We start from the raw sequence: 20,992 nt of genomic DNA on the forward strand, positions 1-20,992 counted from the left end.
TTAGTTGAGCACCTCCTGTGTGTCTGGGACTCGTTCTAGGTCTTTCTGGAAGAGGCCAGAGAGTATCTGTTTCAGGGCTGTCTGCAACGACTCAGCTCGGGCCTCGCAGCGTGCAAGCGGCCGAGCTCCACAGCGAAACGGACGGGGGTGGCCATGTTCTGATAAAACGCACCAGGCGGTAGGGTTGGTTTAAAGGGCTCATAGCAGTGCTTGGTATACAGTAGGCACTCCATAATGCTTGTGCCCTGTCTGATATATAGCACGAATCACATTAATTCTTGGGCCATGCCCAGTATACAGCAGGCACTGCATTAATGCTTGGTCCATGCCTAGTATACAGCAGGCACTGTATTAATACTTTAGCCCTGTCTGGTATATAGCAGGCATTACATTAATGCTTGTTCTCTGCCTGGAATACAGCAGGTGCTACCTCATGCCTGGTCCATGCCCGGTTTACAGTAGGCATCCTACAAATGTATATTTCCTGCCTGGTATACAGCAGGCAGTGCATCAAAGCGTGGTCCATGCCTAGTATACAGCAGGCACTGCATTAGTGCTTTAGCCCTGTCTGGTACACAGCAGACGCTGCATGAATGCTTAGTCCCTGCCTGTTAGGTGGTAGGTACTGCATTAAAGGCTGGTGCACGCCTGGTATGCAGCAGGCACTGCATTAATCCTTGCTCCATACGTGGACTAGAGCAGGCGCTGCATCAGTCCTGGCCCCGGGCCTGGTATGCAGCAGGCCTTCCATTAATGCTCGTCCCAAGAATGGACGAGCGGAAGGCTCATTTCCGGGCAGGCAGTGCCAGGACGGCCCGGGAGACCGCAAGGGCCGGTCCCCCCTGGGTCTCGCGCAGGGCGGGGGTCTCCCGGCCCCGCGACCGCCTCGGCCGGGCGCGCGCCTCCCGCTCCGGGGCCGAGCGGGGCCGAGCGCGGCCGAGCGGAGCCGAGCGCCTCCGAGCCGGCCGGCGGAGTCCGCCACATTCCCACAATCCCGGGCGGCCCCGCCCGGCTCCCGGCCGCGCGTCCCCCAGCCCACGTCGGCGCAACCTAACCCGCGGGCGCGCCCGGCTCGCCCCGCCCCGCCCCGCCCCGCCCGCCGCTAGTCCCGCCCCCGCGGCGGCGCGCGGGCCGCCGCCCCCTCCCATTGGCCGCGCCGCCCGCCCGTCGGCGCCGTCCGCGCGCGGGTTAGGTTGTGCTGTGCTGTCGCTCGGTCGGCGGCTGCGGTTGGCGGCGGCGGCGGCGGCGGCGGCGGCGGCGGCGGCGGCGGCGGCTGCGGCGGCTGCGCGGGCGGAGGGCGGCCGGGCGGGAGAGCGCGGCCGAGCGGGACCGGCGCTCGCAGGTGGCCGAGCGGACCGGCCGGCCGGGGGCCGAGCGCCGAGGCCAGGCGGGCGCGGCCGGCGGCGGCGGGCAGGGCGGGCGGGGGGCGGCGGGGGCGGCGGGGGCGGCCGGGCGGCCGGGGCCGGGACGATGACTCTGGAGTCCATGATGGCGTGTTGCCTGAGCGACGAGGTGAAGGAGTCCAAGCGCATCAACGCCGAGATCGAGAAGCAGCTGCGGCGGGACAAGCGCGACGCCCGGCGCGAGCTCAAGCTGCTGCTGCTCGGTGAGTGGCCGGGCCTGCGGGCGCACCGGGGCCGATCCCCGCCCGGGCTGGACACGGGGGCCGATCCCCGCCCGGGCTGGACCCCGATCCCCGCCCGTGCTGGACACGGGGGCCGATCCCCGCTCGGGCTGGACCACGATCCTCTCTCCGGCTGGACACGGGGGCCGATCCTCCCTCTGGCTGGACCCCGATCCCCGCCCGGGCTGGACACGGAGGCCGGTCCCCGCCCAGGCTGGACCCTGATCCCCCTCTTGGGCTGGACATGGGGGCCGATCTCTGGCTAGGCCGGACCCCCATCCCATGCCCATGCTGGACACTGATCCCTCCCCAGGCTGGACACCAGTCCCTGCCTGTGTTGGACACGGGGGCCCCGATTCCTGCCCATGTTGGACGTGGGGGTCCGTCTCCACCCATGTTGGACAGACCTCTGCCCGTGCTGCCCCCACCCTGAGTCTGAATTGTCTACAGTGGGCCCTGGGGCCTCAGGTCAGCCTCTACATGTGCTGTCCACAGCAAGGCCTCAGTTTCTGTGGGGTCAGCGCCCACCTGTGTTGTCCAACTCGGGGCCACAGGGTCAGGTGCCTGTGCCAGCCAGGTGGGGCCTGACCCTGCCCATGCTCTCCACCTCCAGAGCCCCTTCAGTCTCTGCAGGGTCAGCTCCTGAGTGTCCTGTCCACATCAGGTCCCAGGTTCCTTCAGGGTCAGTCCGTGTCTTCGCTGTCCAGCTGCAGTCCCTGGACCCCTAGGGGCCATCCCCTGTCTCTGCTGTCCAGGTGGAGTCTCTGGACCCCTAGGGGTCAACCCCTGCTTCTCCTGTCGAGGTCAGGCCCGCAGAAGCCTGGAGGCTCTGTCCTCCGCCCCTCCTCATGGGACGACCCCCTCCGCACACAGGGCTGGCCCCTGTCCCTACTCCACCGAGTATCCCGCCTTGCTGCCCCCTGCAGCAGTTCAGAACCAGCCCTCTGGGCTGCCATCCACACGGCGCCCCTCACCTCCCAGCATCCCATCTCTCCTCCCACCAGGTGGAGCCCTGTGCCCTCCAGCCCCGCTCCCTCCGGCTGCTGCCTGCCCCCGCTGCCCTCCCCAGTGGGGTCCACCCCTTGAGGGAGGATGGCCTGCCCTCTCATCTCGGGTTTCGGTTTTAGCCAGAGGCCTGGCCGGGCAGACCCTGCAGGGGCCTCGAGGGTGTTCTGAACATCCCCGTTCCCTCTCCTGCGTCCTCTCCTTCCTCTCCGGGAGAAGATGCCGTGGTCTCCGTTGCCCCGAGGCACACCTGTTGCAGGGAGCCCGGCGGCGCAGCCGTGGGCACAGTGTTGTCACCCCAAATAAGGGCTGTTGAAGGACTTAGCTTTGCTGTCAAAGGCTGCAAGGTCGTTTACAGAACAGAAACCCAGCCTGCCCTTCCGCTGAGCTCTGCGGGGCCTGGGCTGCAGGGATGGGCAGGCCTGCTGGGGAAGGGCGGGATGCTCGCTCGCGCTCAGAGTAGCCTCGGTGGGCCCGGGGCCCCATGGGAAGGGCTGTCACGGAGGGGGTACCGCAGAACAGGGGAGGGTTTAGAGGCACCGAGTTTGATGGACGAGTGGCGTTGGGGCCCTTTGTGGGTGGCACGTCTTGGCAGGAACACACTGCTTCTCCCTCCCACAGGGACCCACCGGATACTCGCCTTGATGAAATATCTTCTCTGGGTTTTTGTACATATGTTCTGATTTACCTAAAAGCTATGCAGTTGGCCGTCTTTCCCAGACAGACAGGCGGGGAGTAACCTCAGAGCCTGGAGGGAGCCGGCAGTGGGCTTCTCCGGGTGGCACTCTGGTGACAGTGTGGCGCTGGCCGGCCTTGGCTGCGCGCGTGGACTTTATGTTGGAGCGCACTTTGGACATGACTGGCATCTTCACAGTATTACCAGCCGGCCTTGCCCAGGGCTGCGTGAGCCTCCAGCCTCCCCGCTGCCTCCGGAGCGCCCCCAGGCTGCAGATGGCGGCGGGGTTCAAGGATGCAGGTCAGCAGCCCGAGCTCCTGCAGCCTCGCTCTCTGCTCTCCCTGGGCTGGCAGGCCTGGCCCGCGTCCCACGGGCAGTGACCTATGCCCCCCTAGAGTCGGCTGCTGGAGCACCTGTGTCTGTGTCCCCCTCCTCCCCGTGTGACCCCAAACGGCACCCAACCCTCCCCCGCTAGCCTGCTCAGGGATTCCTGCTCCTGTCCCAGGAGCTCACGGGTCCAAAGTGAAGGTTTATGACACCAGGAGGACAAGCTGTAAATGCCGGGCCGAGGTCTAGGGGCCGCCCTGGCGCTGCAGGGTGTGGAGCCGCATCCCCAGCCCCACCCACTCCATGCCAGGAGCACCCCCACTGTGACCACCACTGATGTCCCCACGTGTCACTCGTGTCCCCTGGGGGCGGGATCGCCCCTGTCTGAGGCCCCTGCCTTGTGGTAGCACAGCGCAGACGTGTGTGGCAGAGCTGGTGTGTAATCAGCGTGGATAGTCACGTCAGACCTTTGTGAATGCTCGAGAAGCAATGGCTTTGTCGGGCCGCATGTGTGCGTGTGTGCACACTCGGCGCAGTGTGTGCACGCGTGCATGTGGCACACGCACCTTTATGGGTTCTGTGGTCTGGGCTGCGGCCTCGTTAACGTGTCGTCTGGTGGGAAGTAGGAGGGGGCAGCCCTGTCCGCAGTGCACACGCTGCCGCCAGCCTGGGGCCCGTGGACCTGGGGACCAGTGTCGCTACCCGTTTTTTTTTTTTTTAACGATTTTATTTTTCCCTTTTCTCCCCAAAGCCCCCGGTACATAGTTGTGTATTCTTCGTTGTGGGTCCTTCTAGTTGTGGCATGTGGGACGCTGCCTCAGCGTGGTCTGATGAGCAGTGCCATGTCCGCGCCCAGGATTCGAACCAACGAAACACTGGGCCGCCTGTAGCGCAGCGCGCGAACTTAACCACTCGGCCACGGGGTCGGCCCCTCGCTCCCCCGTTTTACTGAAGAGAACCTGGGGCCGGGGCTGCAGCCCGTGGGGAGCCACTGGGGCCAGGGCCCCGGCTGCCTTCTGCCTCCATCGTCTCCTTTGCCTCCAGGTTTCGGTTTCTTGGCAGGAACCACCGAGGAGGCGCTTGTCTGTCCCTCGGCAGGGAGAGTGACGCCTTCCACGGGAAGCGCGTTCCTGGAGGCCCGTGGCCTGGGGTTTCTAAATAAAGCAGGGAGGCCGGTTGTCCGGGCTTCCTCTCCTGCTCCACAGCCCCGAGGGGCAGGGACACGGCCGGAACCCGAGTGGGGTGTGGCAGCCGGCGGGAAGGGCGAGCCTCCCGGCCACTGGGAGAGTGGGGAGTGCCCTTGGGTGGCCTCGTCCACCCTGATGACCCTGGGGCTGCCACAGTTCCGAGGCCCCCCGGGACGTTCCTCCCGTGCGTTGTTTTCTTGCTCTGAGGGTCTGCTCCCTGGGGTGCTGTCCCTGGACGCACGAGGATCTGCCTTCCCTCGGGTCCCTGCCCCAACCGGGATCACCCTGTCCCCTTGCTGGGGCTGTAGGGCTGGGCCCCTGCAAGGACTCCTGGTGAGGGGCAGTTGGTGTGGCGGGGCCTCGCGGGTGTCGCGGGCTCGGGTTGGCCCTACACTCGGGCCGCGACCACAGCGGTGGTGCACTCAGGCGGGCCGTCCCCGCGCGGTGCCGAGCTGCCCTGGCCGCTGCGGCCGGGCCGGAGGAAGTGCTTTACTCTGATTTCTAACCACAGAAGGTTTCACTTTCTGATTTTTGTGGCGCAGCCATCCCCGGGCAGCCCCGTGAGCATGTCTGTGGCCTCGCTGCTCCTGGCGGGGGCTGGCGCGGTGGGCGGGGTCCAGGATGGAGCGCGGACAAGAGCGCGGGCAGGAGGGGTGCCAGCCACGGTCCCTGCTCCGTCCCAGATGGCGCTGGGTGCAGAGTCGGAGCCGGGCGGGGCGGGTCTGGTCTGGGGCTCCAGCCGAGCGAGTGGGCAGAGTGGACCGCAGTCAGGAGGAGCCGGCCTGTCTTGGGTCCCCCGTGGGGCCCTCCTTTCCCGCTGGGAGCTGTGGCCATTCACAGAGGAGGGTCAGGCTTGGCGGCCTGCTCGCCTGGGGTCCCCGAGTGGCGACAGAGTGGGGCGTCTCCGCGGGCTGTGGGAGCGCCCATGTCTGTCCTGGAGGAGCGCGAGCTGCTCCCAGCACCGGCTCCCGGGCTCGGGCTGGCCTGTGGGCACTCAGTGCAGCCGCTCACGGTGTTGCCAGCTCCTGGGGCAGGGCCTGTGGGCTCCCCGTGCCTCCCTGCCGGTCCCTCCACCGCCCCCCACCTCGGGGTCCTCGCACCCCACGGCCGGGGGCACAGCGCTGGGCAGGCCTCAGAAAGGTTTGCTGAGTGACTCTGATTTGCTTGCTGAATTTGCTTCCCCCGGGGAACGGGAGTGACTTGGTGTCCTCACAGTGCGCTTGGACGTGAGGCCCCCTGCTCAGGCGGGCCCCGTGCACCTGGCCTGTGGCCTTCGGCTCCCATGTGTCTGCAGACGGGGGCTCCAGGGCACAGCTCCCAGCTGGGTCCCTCCTCAGGCCTCCTGTCGGCCTGGGATGGCCCCGTGTGGCCAGCGCAGTGGTGGGGAGACCGTGGTGATCAGGCCATGTTTTCCAACCTCATCTTCCTCGTCTGTCTGGGGGGAACGATGCCTCTACCCATGGCTTTGTCGTAGGACTGAAGGTGAGGATGCCAGCCATGCACTAGGCACACAGTAGGCAGTCTTTGCACACAGTAGGCCCTCAGCAAGTAGGAGAAGTTGTTTTGTGTTTTGTGTTTTGTTCCTACTGGAAGCTTTGCGCATGTTTCTTTTTAAAAGCTGTGGAACAGCCTTAGGAGGGAGCTAGCCAGGACGAGCTAGAAAGTGCCAGAAGGTGCTGGATTGGGGTTTCTGGCCCCACATGACTCCCGAGCCTCTGTTTTCTCTTCTGTGAAATGGGAGACTCATGCTGATTTTTTTTAGGACTAGTCTGAGGGTTAACGAGGTGATGGTTGTGAAGCTGGGGAGCGCCACCTCTCTTGTTCCTTTTATTCCACCACGCTGTCCACACGCGTCAGCGGGTCCGTCTGCCACTGGGCGGGGTCTCCCTGCCCCACAGCAGGGTCTCCGAGCTTCAGCCATCTCGTTGCCCGCTCTGACCCCCAGCACCTGGAGGGTGCTGTGCGTGGTGGGCGCACCCTGAGCACCGTCAGAGGAGCGGCCCTGGCTGGGCCTGGTGGACACTGCTGTGGCAGCCGTCCTGTCGGTGTGCTCGGGGACCTCAGTCGGGGCGTAGAGCTGGAGGGGATGAGAGGTGACGGGTCAGACCCGCATGGAGGCCCGGGGGGCGGGAGTTTGGGAAGCAGGTCTGGGTTCTGAGGCCCCATGGAGATGTCCGTGAGCTGGGCAGCAGGTGCGGTCTGTGCCCAGGCCCCAGGCCCCAGCCTTGCCAATGCACCTGCAGCTGAGCTGGACGGCGGGGTTGGGCAGGATGGGGGGCTCACACCAGGCCCCTGACCCTTGGGGGTGTCAGGAAGGGCTGCAACATGGCCCAGTACATAGGGACAAAGTGGGCTCAGAAGGCACGTGGTGGGTGAGGGACGCCCGCCAAAACCTCACAGTCGCAGCAGGCGCGGGGCCTGGCCAAGGGGTGATGAGTGTCGGCACCGGGGGGCCCGGGCAGGGGACACCAACCCTGTGCCCGCCCCAGCCCACTTTGGCCTGGAGTGGAGATAAGACGACGTGACGAGTCCAGAGGTCCATCCCATCGCCGCCCATGGCTTCCCGTCGCCTCGGAGCAGCAAGCTCTCACCTCCTTCCTGTGCTGTCGGCGCCCGCTGGTGCCTTTCTGTCGCTGGGCCCTCGGCTGGCTGAGGAGCACTTCCCCCAGGGCACCTGCCTTTTCTCACGGCCCTGAGTGATGGTCGTAGCAGAACAAGGAGAGACAGATGCCCTGGGGGCGGGGGGAGGGGTTGGGGGACCTGTGGTTGTGAGGCCAGGAGACCCGAGTCTGTTGAGGTCCGACAGTTACCTGCTGTGTGACCTCAGTGAAGGAAGGAAGGAAGGAAGGAATGAATGAGTGGAGCTGGAAGTTTGTCATCGTGGTTCTCGGCTGCACGCGGGTTTGGCATTTTTTCCATCACCTGCAAGAGGTCGGTGCCCTGTCTTTGATCTCAGGCCATTGACACAGCTCGAGGTCCGTCCTGGGTTCGGGCTGCATTGCCAGGACTCTAGGTCTGGGCAGGGCCGTCACCTGGGCCTCCCCGCCTTCTGGGGGTTCCCGTGGTTGTGGACAGCCAGGCGGCAGCCACGGGCCCCACTGTGGACTCCAACAGTCACGTTCTCATCGCCGGGTCGTGGCCAACTTCCTGCCCTGCCCTCCTCTCCCCAACACTGAGAGGGTGTCCGCAGACCTGCTCCCCCATCCCCCCTTCTGCTGGCCTGGGTCTTGGCTGGAGGGGGCCGGTGCTGCCTCCTCCTCCGCATGCGCCTTCCCTCCGCGTGCTGCCTCTTCCCCAGGTCCTCACCGAGGTTGGACTGGGAGTGTGCCCAGAGGGTGTCCTGCAGGCTCCCAGGCCGGCCCTGTCCCCGCTGTCCCCGCCCCGTGCTGGAGTGCGACCTCTGACCCCTGGGCTGGACCCCAGGTGCTCCCGTTCCTGGAGAAATGACCAGTCAAGCCCGGCCCCAGCACGGGGGATGTGTGGGGGACGTGGACAGAGCCGGCTTGGTGGATGGGACTAAGTTCATTCTGAGAAAGCGTGCGCAGCGCCTTCTGGAGCTGGGCCTGGGCGGGGGCTGGGGCACAGGCCGCAGGCAGAACCCCTCGAGAGGGGACAGGGGACCGCAGGCCTCACAATGGTGACTCGGCAGCGGCCTCTGGAGCAGAACCAGTGGGGCGCTGGGGGGGCTGTGACTGTGGTTTCCGCGGGGGGCCAGTCATATGGGGCCGATGGGGTGGCTCCTGTCCTCAGGGGCGTTTCTGGGAAGGGACGGTGGAGGGGGTCAGGGGCCTCGGACGTGGACTTGGGGTCCGCCTGCAGCGTGGACCTGGAGCCGCCCGGCTTCCTCATGGGGAGGTGTCTCATGCGCTTGTCCCTCAGCATCCCCACCTGTGTGGGTGCAGACCCACCGCCGCCCTCTGTGTGAATGTCGCCAGCACCTCGGGGACCCACGACCCACCAGCCCGCAGCAGCCCCTATGTCCTCTCACCCTGCAGCCTCGTCAGCTCAGAAACATTCCCTGAACAGAGCCGTGCGCTGTCCAAGCCCCGGGGCGGCTTTTTCCTCTCATTCCCAGAGGCCATCGGGCTGCTGTGTGTCCACATGCGGCAACTTGTCATTGCTGAGTGGCAATTGTGGTACAGAAGGCACAGATGGCAGCCATCCGCCAGGGGAGGCCATTCGGGCTGATGCCACGGTCTGGCAGTTACATGTGAACCTGTCCCGGGTTGTGTGCGGGTGTCTCATGTCGTGTTGCTTCGCTCAGGCCGGTGTTGGCGGAGCTCAGAGCCTAGGTGGCCGTGCCCTGTGCTCTGCGTGGTTGGGAGTGAGTGGGGTCTGCGTGGCCAGGGCGAGGCCTGACCAGGGGGCTCGAGCGCCCTTGCTGTTGGGGGCTTGTTTTTCTCCTGGCGGGCAGCTGGTGGAGCCTGTGAGACCACATCTGTTGGTGGGTCGTCCCAGGGCGGGCAGGATGCACTGGGGCTGCAACACTGGGGCTGGGTGAGCAGCCGGTTCCCGATGGGCCTCGAGCCCAGAGACCCCGCTGGGCAGGTGGACACTGTGGGGGCAGCTGAGTTGCACATGGCGGCAGGCCGTGTCACAGGTGGCCGTGTGAGGACAGCAGCGAGGACATGGGTGCAGCTCGGGCACATGCGTGGTGGGCAGAGGCTGGGCCGACTCAGGGTGGTGAGGATGGGCCTGAGCAGCGGGATGGGGCGCGTGTGGGGGTCCGGAGTCCCCAGAAGGGGGCACTGGGCTCGGTCTGTGAGCGGGTGGCCCCCACGGGGGCATTGAGTGGGGGTCTCAGGCAGTGTGTTCTTAGAGTTCAGAAGTTGTCCCTTGCTGTGTAGTGAAGTCGCTCCAGAACTCGGTAGCTTGAAACCACACAATTATCTCTCAATTTCCGAGGGTGAGGAACCTGGGGGTCCCAGCTGGGGGTCTCTCGTGGGGTCGAGGTCAGGCTGTCGTCCAGGGCTGCCTCATCTGAGGGCTCGACTGGGGCTGGAGGAGCCACTTCGGAGCTGGTTCCCCTGCGTGGCTGTTGGTGGAGGCCTCGGGTCCTCGCTGCGTGGGCCTCCCCACAGCACAGTGCTGCCTCCCGTGGTCAGGGGTCCAGAGCGCCAGGAGGAAGCGCCTGCCATGTGTCACCTCGTCCCGGAAGTGATGCGTATCGTTCGCCATGTTCTGCTGGTTAGGACGGGTCCCCGGGGCAGGCGGGCTCGGGAGGAGTCGGGCTGTGCCTCTGGGACGAGGCAGGTGCGTGGACGTGTTGGAGACAGCTGCGGCTGCCGGCCCGTGCGCAGGGTGGATGGGGGTGGGAGACGGGTTTGCTGCTCATGGCGGGAGGCAGTGGTCCTTGACCGGGGGTGGCAGGGGGGAGGGTGGGCGGGGAGAGGCTGAACAGGAGGGACCCCAGCAGCGTCGGTGCTGGTGCGGGATCGGGGTCCCCAGGACCCCAAGTCACACGGGAGGCGTTGAGACTGGGGCCCATTGCGAGCTGGGATGAGGACACAGCCGGCCATGTGGCCCCTTGTCTCACAATTTCCAGCCCGACGCTCTGGGCCCCTTGATCCTGCGAGGCAGCCGACCACTATGCCCCCCTCAGGGTCAGCGTGCCCGCCTGGAAGGGCCTCGGGAGGTGGTGTCCCCTCACACTCACGGAGGGAGAGCGGGGCCCAGCAGGGGTCAGTGACGTGATCGTGCCCACTGGGGCGGAGGGGAGAGAGTGGATGCGCGGGAGTGGCGAGCCGGGGGGCCTCTGGGGGGACCTGGGACGTGGGGCTCGGGGTCGTCCGGGTGCCGTGGTCACGCTGGGTGCAGCCGGGGGCTCAGCGGTGGGTGGCTGATGTGGGGCAGGGTTCCAGGTTCGGGGCTAACGAGGAAGGAGCCTTTGGGGGTCGTGGGGTGACGATATGGTGCCCTGGGACTCGATCTGGCCCTCGAACCGCGTGGCCTTCGATGCGGCTGCCAAGCCCCTGCCCCGGAGGACAGTGCTCGGGTGGCTCTCGCGGTGGAGGAGCGGCCCGGGTCAGGGGAGAGGCGCTCAGGTCAGGCTCGCTTGTCCCGGGGGCGCGGGAAAGCATGGAGCGAAGGCCACAGAGAGGGACTGGAGGCGCGACTCTGAGGGTGGTGTCACTCCCACCTGGGGAGGGTCTCAGCCTTTCGGCCTCTGCGTCCTCCTCTGCAGCCCTGTCACCTCCAGATGTGGCAGCTCCAGTCGCTGTGACCGGCAGGCGCTGGGGGCGCAGACGCCGCCCTTCCTTTCTCTGGGCCTCAGTTTCCTCTCGTGCAGGACGCGGTGTGCTGGAGGAGGAGGAGGTTGAAGGCGGGGACACACTTTGCAGGGCGGCTGCCCGCTGGACGGGTGCGCCCCACGCCCCCTCCGAGGGCGGCTGAGCCAGGGGCGCGGAGGGCGGGTCCTGGCGCCACGCTCACCTGCCCGCCCCACGTGCGTCCGCAGGCACCGGCGAGAGCGGCAAGAGCACGTTCATCAAGCAGATGCGCATCATCCACGGGGCCGGCTACTCGGAGGAGGACAAGCGGGGCTTCACGAAGCTGGTGTACCAGAACATCTTCACCGCCATGCAGGCCATGATCCGCGCCATGGAGACGTTGAGGATCCTGTACAAGCACGAGCACAACAAGGTGAGGCGCGCGCGCAGGGCCCCGCCTCCGGCCCTGGGGCAGCGCCGCCGCTGCGCCTCTGACGGCCTCCGTCCCCGCCATGCACTGCCTCTGGAGGCCACTGGCCTCCGTGCCGGGCGTGTCCGCTTGACCCCAGACTCCCTGCCACGTAGCTGTCAGCAGCCCATGTGGCAGACGGGGGTGCCGGGCCCTGGTAGCCGCCTCCGGGCTGGGCAGTGCGGGCTTACCTACTGGTTTTGGCCCCCTCGGAGGGCCACACTATGTCTGACCCTCTGGGTGACCCCTCATGGCAGGGAGTACTTCTCTCCTGTGTTCTACAGGAACAACTTTATTGAGATAAAATTCCCACATCATACAATTCGATTAAAGGGCCGAATTCCCTGGTTTTTAGTGCATTCACAGAGTCGACATTCCGTCACCCTAAGAGGAAGCCCCGTCCCCACCAGCAGTCACCCCCACCCCCTCCCCAGCCCCTGGCCCCCACGAGCCTGCTCTCTGTCTGTGGATCTGCCTGTTCTGGACGTTTCGCGTCCATGGGGTCACACGCCGTGTGTCCTTTTGTGTCTGCTTCTCTCCCTGAGCGTTGTGTGTGCAGGTCTGTCCACGTGCAGCTGTGTCAGGGCCTCGCTCCTCTTCATGGCTGCGTAATATTCTAGCGTGTGGGTGGACATGCTGTGTCTGTTGACTGCCAGCAGACATCTGGTTGTGTCCACTTTTTGGCTCTTGTGAATCGTGCCTCGGTGACATTGGTGTGTGGGTGTTTGCACGCCTGTTCTCAGCTCCTGGGCGTGTACGGGGAGTGGAGCTGTGCCCCGTGGTGGCGGCAGTGCGCCCTCTGGGGGAGCCGCCCCCTGCTCGCCCAGCCAGCGCCCCTGGCCTCCCTGCTTTGCTCTTGTGGCTCTGTCCTCGGTGGCCCCTCACACACCAGACGTTGCGTCCGGCTGACATGTGGCGTGGAGTCCACTTTTGTTCAAATATGACTTACATGAGTCATTTGCTTTGAGGCTTAGGAAGGTCAATCTGCCAGGTTTCTGATGTGGCTCCGATTGGCGCCTTGCTTCCCTTTCCCCCACTTCACAGGGATCAGGGCACCCACAGGGCCAGGCACTGGGGGGGGCCCCACTGGCCTGGCTGTGGGGCCCTGTGTGTGGGGCCCCTGGGGTCTGGTTGGTCCCATCCCTTCAGCCGAGGCCCCCCCAGAGGCTCACGGTGGGACACAGATCTCCATCAGCATCCAGAACGGGCGCACACCGCGGCCGCTTTCCTAACTCTGGTGTTAGTGATGCGCGGCTGCACCCTGCCATTTGCATATTGTCCTTGGTGGCTTTTGCTGCAGTGGCTGAGAGTGTGGCCTCTCTGGCCCTCCACAGAGCCAGGTCGCTCGTCCCCGATCTGCATGAAGCCGCGGTTAGTCGGCTTTCCGGGGCTGTCTGCCTCTCCAGGGCTGATTAAGCCGTGGGCCACTGGCCGTTGAGTCCCGCTCCAGCCCCTCCCCGCCCGTGGTTGGTCCCCTGGCCCCCAGCCCCCAGTCATCTCATTCCCACACAAACGACACTGTCGCTTCAGAGATGACAAGGGTTCAAGGAGCTGTGTGCCAGGAAACGGGGGCAGAGACCAAAGGAGCAAGCCTCGTTTGTCACAGCAGCTCCCTGTGACTCGGTGTCCTCACTGTGACGGGAGCTGCCGGCGGTGCTGTTGGCTCCCTGTCCTGTTGGGAGGCTGGGATCTCCTCCCGGGGTCTTCGCCTGGTGGCTTTGTAGAGAGAGAGAGCTCACTCAGGTGTCTGTCTGCTCGTTCCCAGCCCCTGCCTGCTCCCACCTGCCAGAGCCGCCAGGGCAGCCCCCCACCCTGGGGACGCGGGGGCCGGGTGGGCCGCTCCCAGGAGCTGCCTGGCTCCTCGCCCTGAGGGACAGTGGCTGCTGGCGCCCTCGCTTCTTTCTGACACGTGTTCCCGGGAAGCTGGAGCCGATGGGCCCGACTCCGGCCGCCGGGGGCTGGGTGCGCGGCCGTGTCCCGGGGCCTCCGTGTGGCCGGGCCCCCGGTGAGCCTCTGCCCTCCCACCTCGCAGGCCAACGCGCTCCTGATCCGGGAAGTGGACGTGGAGAAGGTGACAACCTTCGAGCACCGGTACGTCAGCGCCATCAAGACGCTGTGGGCTGACCCCGGCATCCAGGAGTGCTACGACCGCAGACGCGAGTACCAGCTCTCCGACTCGGCCAAGTAGTGAGTAGGGGCCCGGCGGGAGCGGGCGCGAGGGACATCCAGGGACCCGGGGTGGGGGACTGAGAGAGAACGTGGGCGCAGGCGTGGCACGTGTGCTAGAGGAACGGAGACACCACGCTGGGGGCGCGGGCCATGTGCTGGAATCTTCTCTGGTGTCTGCGGCCTTTCTGTGAATCTGCAGCAGTTCTAGCCGAGGGGCCATCCCTGGAAGCCCCAGCCCTGGCCCTGGCCCTGCAGCGCCTGCTTGGGGTCCCTCAGACCGGCCTCTGACGTCCCAGCCTTCCCTGCTTGGCGTCCTTTGTGTCCCCAGAGACCCAGCCGCTGACCGGGTCCTTCCTCCCCGGTCGGGGGTGGGCAGGGCCCCACAGCGACCCCAGCATCCTGTCTTGTCCGGGGGTGTTGGGCCGACTCAGACCCCGCCAGCGAGCACGGTGCCGGGCCCCTTGGACCGGCGGTGGCCGGGATGTGCCCGGGCAGCTGGCCTGAGCGCGCCCCTCCCACTGTGTTACAGCTACCTGACGGACGTGGACCGCATCGCCACTCTGGGCTACCTGCCCACCCAGCAGGACGTGCTGCGGGTGCGCGTGCCCACCACGGGCATCATCGAGTACCCTTTTGACCTGGAGAACATCATCTTCAGGTATCTGCGCGTGGCTTCCTTGGGGGGCGGCTGGCGGCCTGGGGCTCTGCGAGCTGGCGAGGCCGTTGGTCCCCCAGACCCCGAGGCCCTGTCGTGGGGCAGCGGAAGGCTCCTTGGCCCCCGGGCTTTGCTGTCAGGGAGCTTCTGGTCCAGGAGGAGAGAAGACTTGTAAACAGTGACTGTCACCGAGTGTCAGCGGAAGCCCTGCCTGGGTGGCCGTGACCTCGAGGGGTCGGGGGCTGGCCGGAGGGGCCTGGAGGCTTGGGCGGGGCCTCTGCAATGGGGCCGCAGCAGGGAGGGTGCCGGTGCGTGTGCGGATGGGGGGTGGCCCAGAGTCCCAGCCAGAGCAGGGCGTGGCGGAGGGAACCTGAAGGCCCCCAGGGACCCATGCAGAGCCAGGTGACGGGGCTTCCGGGCCGCTGTGCCTCTCAACATGTTGTAAAAGGGACAAGCTCTCCCTCAGGGTCCAGTCCTGGCAGGTTGTGCGGCCGGAGTGGACTCGGTGCCGTCCCCGAGGACACGCACCCCGCCACTCAGCGAGGCTGCAGCTTGTCCAGAGCTGCTAGCGGCAAGGCCAAGTGTGGTCTCCTGGGGCGGCCACGACAGATGACCACAGACGGGCAGTTTCCACCCGCAGACATTTGTGCTCTCCCAGTCCTGGAGGCCGGAGTCTGAGATCGGGCATCGCAGGGCTGGTCCTTCTAGACTGTGAGGGGGCGTCTGTCCCATGTCTCCCGGCTTCTGGGGTCCCTGGCAGTCCTTGTGTCCCTTGGCTTGTGGACGCGTCACCCCGATCTCTGCCTCCATCATCACATGGCCTCCCTGTGTGTCTGCGTCCACGTGTCCCCTATTCTCGTAAAGACCCCGGTCCTTGGACCAGGGCCCCCTCTCCAGCAGGGCTCAACCCAGCCAGTTACATCCGCCCTGCCCTGCTTCCATGTTGGCCGTTCCCTGTTCCGGGGGCACTGAATCTGGGGGACACCGTTTGGCCCCGTGCACTGAGGCACAGGCTCTGGTGGGCCTGTCTCCCGGCCGTGACGCCTCCCTCGCTGCACTTGTCACGGCGCCTCCCCGGGCAGGGGCTCCTCCCACGGAGGCGGGCAGCTGTGTCGCTGGCCGCGGTCTCCTGCCCTGGAGCCTTGAAGCGCCCGCCCCGCCGGGGTCTGGGGAGTGTCTTGGGTTTGTTTCGAGGGTTTGTGTCCTCGCCCGAGACCTGCTGGGTCCCTGCTTCATGTGGGGGCTGCCTGCGCCCTTGTGTCCTGGTGTCCTGGGGTCCCTCACACGGTCTCCCCCTGCCTCTGCCCCAGTGCCCATCCCTGCTCCCTCCTGGAGCTCAGGCAGTGGTGTCACCTCCTCCCGGAGGCCTTTCCCTATACCCCGCAACCCCACTGAACGCGCCCACTGGGTGCCCGAGCCACACATGGCCTCCACTCCTCTGCCGGCATTGCCCCTCCTCCGGCCACCCCTTCCTCCGGTCGTGTGTTCACAGAAGGCAGGCTGGGGGCGCCGGCACCGAGCTCGTGGCCCGGCCCCAGTGCGAGCCCGGCTGGCACTGACTGATGGCGTGGTCGCCCCAATGCGTGAGGACATGAGCCTGGTCCCAAACAGGACCTGGTGTGGAGACTGCCCCTGGGGCCTGCGTTCTGGCCCCGTCCTGGGGAGGCTCACGCTCCAGAGGCTGTGGCCTCCGACCTCACGGCCCTGCTGGGTTCCCCAGACTGGCTGCTGCTGCTGGCTGGGCCTGGCATCCGAGCACGGGGCCCTCAACTGGCCACCACCCTCCTGGGGCTTCACAGTCACCCTGGCACACCTGCCGTCCACCCACTCCTGCTGGCCGCTCCCTGAGAGCCCTGCAGGGTGATGGGCCTCTGCTGGCGTGCAGGCCGCCTGTGCTCCCCTGGGCGCCCCCGCCATGTCTATCCGAGCCCAGCCTTCCACTCGAGCTGCGGACGGGTGGCCATGGGGACCTCACCTCCTCAGGCTGGTGTTCGGGCCTGTCCTCTCCATCTCCATTTTCCTTTTAAAAATAGAGCATCTCCCCTCATTGTGGAAAACTTAGGAAATTCACAAGTAGAAAGAAGAGCCCCCATAGCTGCCCGTGACACTCAAGGCCCCCTTGTGTCTGTGCCTGTCGTCAGTGTTCCGTACACGCAGCCCAAGAAGGGGACAAGCATTTGTGCCCCACAGCTGTCCCCTCGTGATGGCCAAGGCCCGTCCGTGGCGCCTGTCCCTCCGTTTGTCCAGCTGTTGCCATGGGGGAGCCTGAGACGGCTGTGGGGTCTCGGGTGCTGCCTGTTGCCCAGCGAGGGAGGGTGGGCCCTCTCGGGTCCCACTGGGGTCTGCACTGCGCCCCCGGTGCTGTAGACGGGGCCCTTTCAGAGCAGTCGCGCCCCCAGGGGCGGCCCTGCACCCCTGCCGTTCCCGCCAGCGCTGGCCACTCCGGGGCCATGGCTCGTCGGGGGGAGGCCGTGTCGTGGGCAGCCCCAGCACTGATCCCCGGCGCTTCCGCCCCTGCAGGATGGTGGACGTGGGAGGACAGAGGTCCGAGCGGAGGAAGTGGATCCATTGCTTCGAGAACGTGACGTCCATCATGTTCCTCGTGGCACTCAGCGAGTACGACCAGGTCCTGGTGGAGTCGGACAATGAGGTGAGGGCCTGGGGCAGGGCGGCGTCCCCGCAGGGGCCCGGCGGAGGGGCCGTCACTCGCAGCCTTCCCTCCACAGAACCGCATGGAGGAGAGCAAGGCGCTCTTCCGGACTATCATCACCTACCCCTGGTTCCAGAACTCGTCCGTCATTCTCTTCCTCAACAAGAAGGACCTGCTGGAGGACAAGATTCTCTACTCCCACCTCGTCGACTACTTCCCCGAGTTCGACGGTGAGCCCGGGGCGGGGGCCTGCGCGCGGCCGCGGCGTCCTCACCCCTCTGCCCCGTGCTCCCTGTGGGGCCCCCGCAGAACCAGGAGAAGGTTCTGGAGCCCCCACACCCTACCGGGCCTGTTGGGGAGGGCTGAGTGCTGGGTGTCTCCAGCGCATCCCTTGCCCTCTCTGGGCCTCAGCATTCTCATCTGGGAATCAGGGACGGCAGCGAGGAGGGTGTTTCCTGGGGTCCTCTGGAGGCCAGCAGCACCGTCAGTGTCCCAGGGAGCTCCCCGGGGCTCTGGGCCGCCTCTCGCCTCAGCTCGGTGCTGCTCCCGGGCCTCTGACGGGCAGAAAGGCCCGCCTGTCCCCAGGGGGTTCTGTCCTCGAGGGGGCTCTGGGCTCAGCGCCACGCCGGGACACTCCCAGTCCCCACTCGGCAGCCTGTCCGCACGCGCCCATGGCCCGAGCCAGGAGTCCCCGTGGGCTCGGTGGCCCTGCGGGGAGGAGCGAGGCGCTGGAAACGAGGGCAGGAACAACACACCAGGACTGTGTCCTGACTGCTCCCTGGATGGCCCGCACTCCTCACGGGAGGCGAACAGCTCCCTGCAGACCCCCAGGCCCTTAGAGGAGCGGGGAGGAGGGATGGGGGTGGCAGGGCTGGGCCTGGGGACGGCTCCGGTGGGGTGCTCCTGTAGACCGGGGCCGGTGCTCTGAGGGGGCAGGGGGTCAGGAGTGTGGCTCTCGGCTTTCGCAGCCTCCTGGGTGGCGGGTGGCTTCCCCGTGGGGCTGAGCCGTAGGGGGTGGCAGGGGGTGATGCGCTGAGACCCCAGGGCGAGTGGGCTGGGCGGGAGGGAGGGTGGTGCGGCCATGCACGTGTGCACGTGTCTGCAGGTGTGCATGGCGGTGTGTGCGCCCAGGGGTGTGTATGTGTGCAGATGCGTGGGCGGGGGTACCCGAGCGCATGGGTGCGGCGCCGGCCCTGTTTGGTTGTGGGTGTGTTTGGGGTGCGGCGTGAGCGCGGTGGGGGGAAGCGAGGCCGAGAAGGAGGGTCAGCTCCAGTGTGGAGGAGGTGGGAGCATCCACGTGGGCAGCAGCAGCGGCCCAGGGGGCCGGGGCTGGGGGCTGAGGGCCGGGTGGGTGGGGATGGGCGGATGCCTGAGTGGACCCCGGGGCGGACCCCCACGCATGCGCACGTGCGGGAAGCTGCGCCCAGCGGGGCCCCGGCTCAGACCCCGAAGCACGTGGCATAAACCGCGGGCAGCCGGCCCAGGAGCCGGGTGGGAAGCTGTCCCCGCGGGGCCGGGGGCCGGTGCCCGGATCCGGGTTCCCAGGCAGGGAGCTGTGCTCACCGCCCCGCCCCCCCAGGGCCGCAGCGGGACGCGCAGGCCGCGCGCGAGTTCATCCTGAAGATGTTCGTGGACCTGAACCCCGACAGCGACAAGATCATCTACTCGCACTTCACGTGCGCCACCGACACGGAGAACATCCGCTTCGTCTTCGCCGCCGTCAAGGACACCATCCTGCAGCTGAACCTGAAGGAGTACAACCTGGTGTGACCCCGGCGGCCGCGGAGGGAGACCGAGGGCCGGCGACAGGCCCCCCTCCGGCCGCGCGCCGGGCCGCCCGCCGCCCCGGCTCTGCCCACGGAGGAGACGGGTTTTTTTTCATATTTCTAACAAATGGTTTTTATTTCACAGTTATCAGGGGATGTACATCTTTGTTTCTACACGATTCGTGCAGCTTCTCACCTTTTGTCAGCCGCAAAGGCAGCCTTTTTCTGGCCTTGACTTGTGGCTCGCTTTTTTCTAAAAAAAAAAGAAAAAAAAAGGAAAAAGAATCAAAAAAGGAAAACGGAGACAAGTGGAGATGAGCCCCGCGAGCGCCGAGCCCCGGCAACCCCAGGCCTGGCGCGGCCGCAGCCCCGGCGCCGGACTCCTGCCCCCTCCACCGCGGAGGGGGGCGCACGGACTCCGACTTCCCCCCCTTTTTTAAGTTATTGGCATCCTCGTGACGGACGCTGTGTTTTGCCCACCGGACTCCAAGAAGTGGGGGGTGGGTGGCTGGCGCCCCCCGCTGCCCACCCTGGGAAGTGCCTGACCATTATTTTTCTTTTTTTTTTTTTTTTGCGGAAAAAAATGATGAGTACGTCCTGCGTACGCTCCACCGTGGAGGAGACGCCCCGGGCCCTGTCGCACCCTGTGCGGCCGCCCCATCCCCACCCCACTGCCGGGGCCCCGACCCCGGGGAGCCGCGGGGAGGCCCCTCGCTTGGGAGCGGCTTCCGTCGTGTTCCGTTTTGCAGCCCATTTGGGAAGAGCGATCGCGGGGCGGGGACGGTGTCGGGATATTCTCAGGTCTGTCCCCAAGAGGCGGGGCCGTGGCCTCCATCGCCCGGCCGGCCGTCGGGGGCGCCTCGGCCCGGGGGGTCTCCAGGCCTGGCCCCCCCGCCCCGGCCTCGCACTGAGCCAGAGCCGCGGGGCCGCTTCCTGGGGGCGCGGGGTGGCTCTTCACCTGGTGGAGACCGAGCACTACAGTGTTTTTGTTTTGTATGTGTGGGTTTTGTTTTTTTGCACAAACGGACCGGGAGGGGAACTGCCGGCGATGCCTTGGGCCCCGCGCCACCGGGAGTGGCCGTGCGTGCCGCCGGTGCTGCGCCCGAGCAGGAAGGGGGCTCGTGGCCCTGGGGGCAGGCGGCGGGCAGGAGTTGGGGGCTGCGGCGCTCCTGGGGGTCAGAACGGGCCGGGGGCCCCCAGCCTCTCAGCCCGTTTCTCTTTGGCATCTCTGCCAAAAGGGTCCTTCTCGTGCCATTCTGTGCCGCCCCCCCAGGCGCGCCCGCAGTGGGGGGCAGATGGTGCTGCTGGCGGGGCCCCTCCGGTCCTCGCGGGCCGGCCTCTCCGCGTCCTCGCGCCTCTCCAGGGCCCCGATCACAAGAAGGGACCAGGATGGGCTCTCCGGGGGGTGGCGTGGATGGGGAGGGGGCCCCCAAGTATTAACTCTTCCCCGAGGTGGGCAGCGTGCCAAGCATCGCAGGGCCAACGCCGGGCGGACGGCAGGGCCTCCCACGCCCGGGCGCCGAGGCCGGTTCCGTGCCAACGCCAGCCGGGCCGGGGTCTCGGCCCCTCCCTCGCCCGGGGGGTGAGGCGGGTGGGTTTCTCGTTCTCCACCCTGTGAACTTCACCTCCATCGAGATTTCTCCGAGCGGCGACCTCCCTCCGGTCCTGTCTCCCCGCAGAAGGAAAGCCGCCGCCCGGGCGCCCTGGTCCCCGCCGGGGAGACATCCCAGTGCCAACGCCCCCGCCGCGCGGACGTGCTCCAGTCGCCCTTGTATATTACACAGTCCTGATTTCAGACGATTTAACCCTTAACCTATTTAAAAAAAGAATATTATATAAAAATGCTGTTTTTAAACCTTTTGTCATTTGAAATGCATGTACTGTGCGTGCTGGGGGCGGGGCGCCATCCGCTCCATGCCAGCTTCCTGGGCCGGGGCCGCCCGCGACCAGGCCGGGGGGACGGCGGGCGCAGCTCAGCGTGTGGGGCCCTGACCCCTTAATCCAGGGACACCCGATGGAAATCGACTTTTCATATCTTTCTCCTGAAATGAATTGTTTTAAATTGGAATAAATTTTGTTCCTAAACGCTGCGGCCCCTTCTGGCTTATTTCCTTGTTGCTGGTGACAGGGGTGGGTGGGGGGCAGTGGAGGGGCCCTGAAGGTCCCCGGATGTCCCCTGGTCTCCCTGCGGTTGGCTGGGAACCCGCACCTTCAGGCTGCGATCAGCTCACAGGAGCCACGGCCACGGCTGCCCA

General features: G+C 66.4%; 1 protein-coding gene across 1 annotated transcript; it reads left to right on the top strand.

The window, feature by feature from the left end:
- Positions 1–1,430: 1,430 nt before the first annotated feature.
- On the top strand, positions 1,431–20,822 carry GNA11 (G protein subunit alpha 11). The gene is made up of 7 exons (XM_044753798.2): positions 1,431–1,606; positions 11,277–11,461; positions 13,530–13,684; positions 14,196–14,324; positions 16,842–16,971; positions 17,048–17,201; positions 18,551–20,822. Exons 1-7 carry the CDS (start codon positions 1,471–1,473, stop codon positions 18,739–18,741), a joined length of 1,080 nt encoding a protein of 359 aa, XP_044609733.1. The 5' UTR covers positions 1,431–1,470; the 3' UTR covers positions 18,742–20,822.
- The last annotated feature ends 170 nt before the right edge of the window (positions 20,823–20,992 follow it).

This window comes from Equus asinus, chromosome 20 (assembly GCF_041296235.1).
Source record: "Equus asinus isolate D_3611 breed Donkey chromosome 20, EquAss-T2T_v2, whole genome shotgun sequence".
Taxonomy (NCBI): domain Eukaryota; kingdom Metazoa; phylum Chordata; class Mammalia; order Perissodactyla; family Equidae; genus Equus; species Equus asinus.

Excerpts from the sequence above, each read along its gene's own strand:
- GNA11 (XM_044753798.2), top strand. The coding sequence starts at position 1,471 with ATGACTCTGGAGTCCATGATGGCGTGTTGCCTGAGCGACGAGGTGAAG. Across the intron at positions 11,462-13,529 it reads ACAAGCACGAGCACAACAAG|GCCAACGCGCTCCTGATCCG; the intron begins GTGAGGCGCGCG and ends CCCACCTCGCAG. Across the intron at positions 13,685-14,195 it reads CTCTCCGACTCGGCCAAGTA|CTACCTGACGGACGTGGACC; the intron begins GTGAGTAGGGGC and ends ACTGTGTTACAG.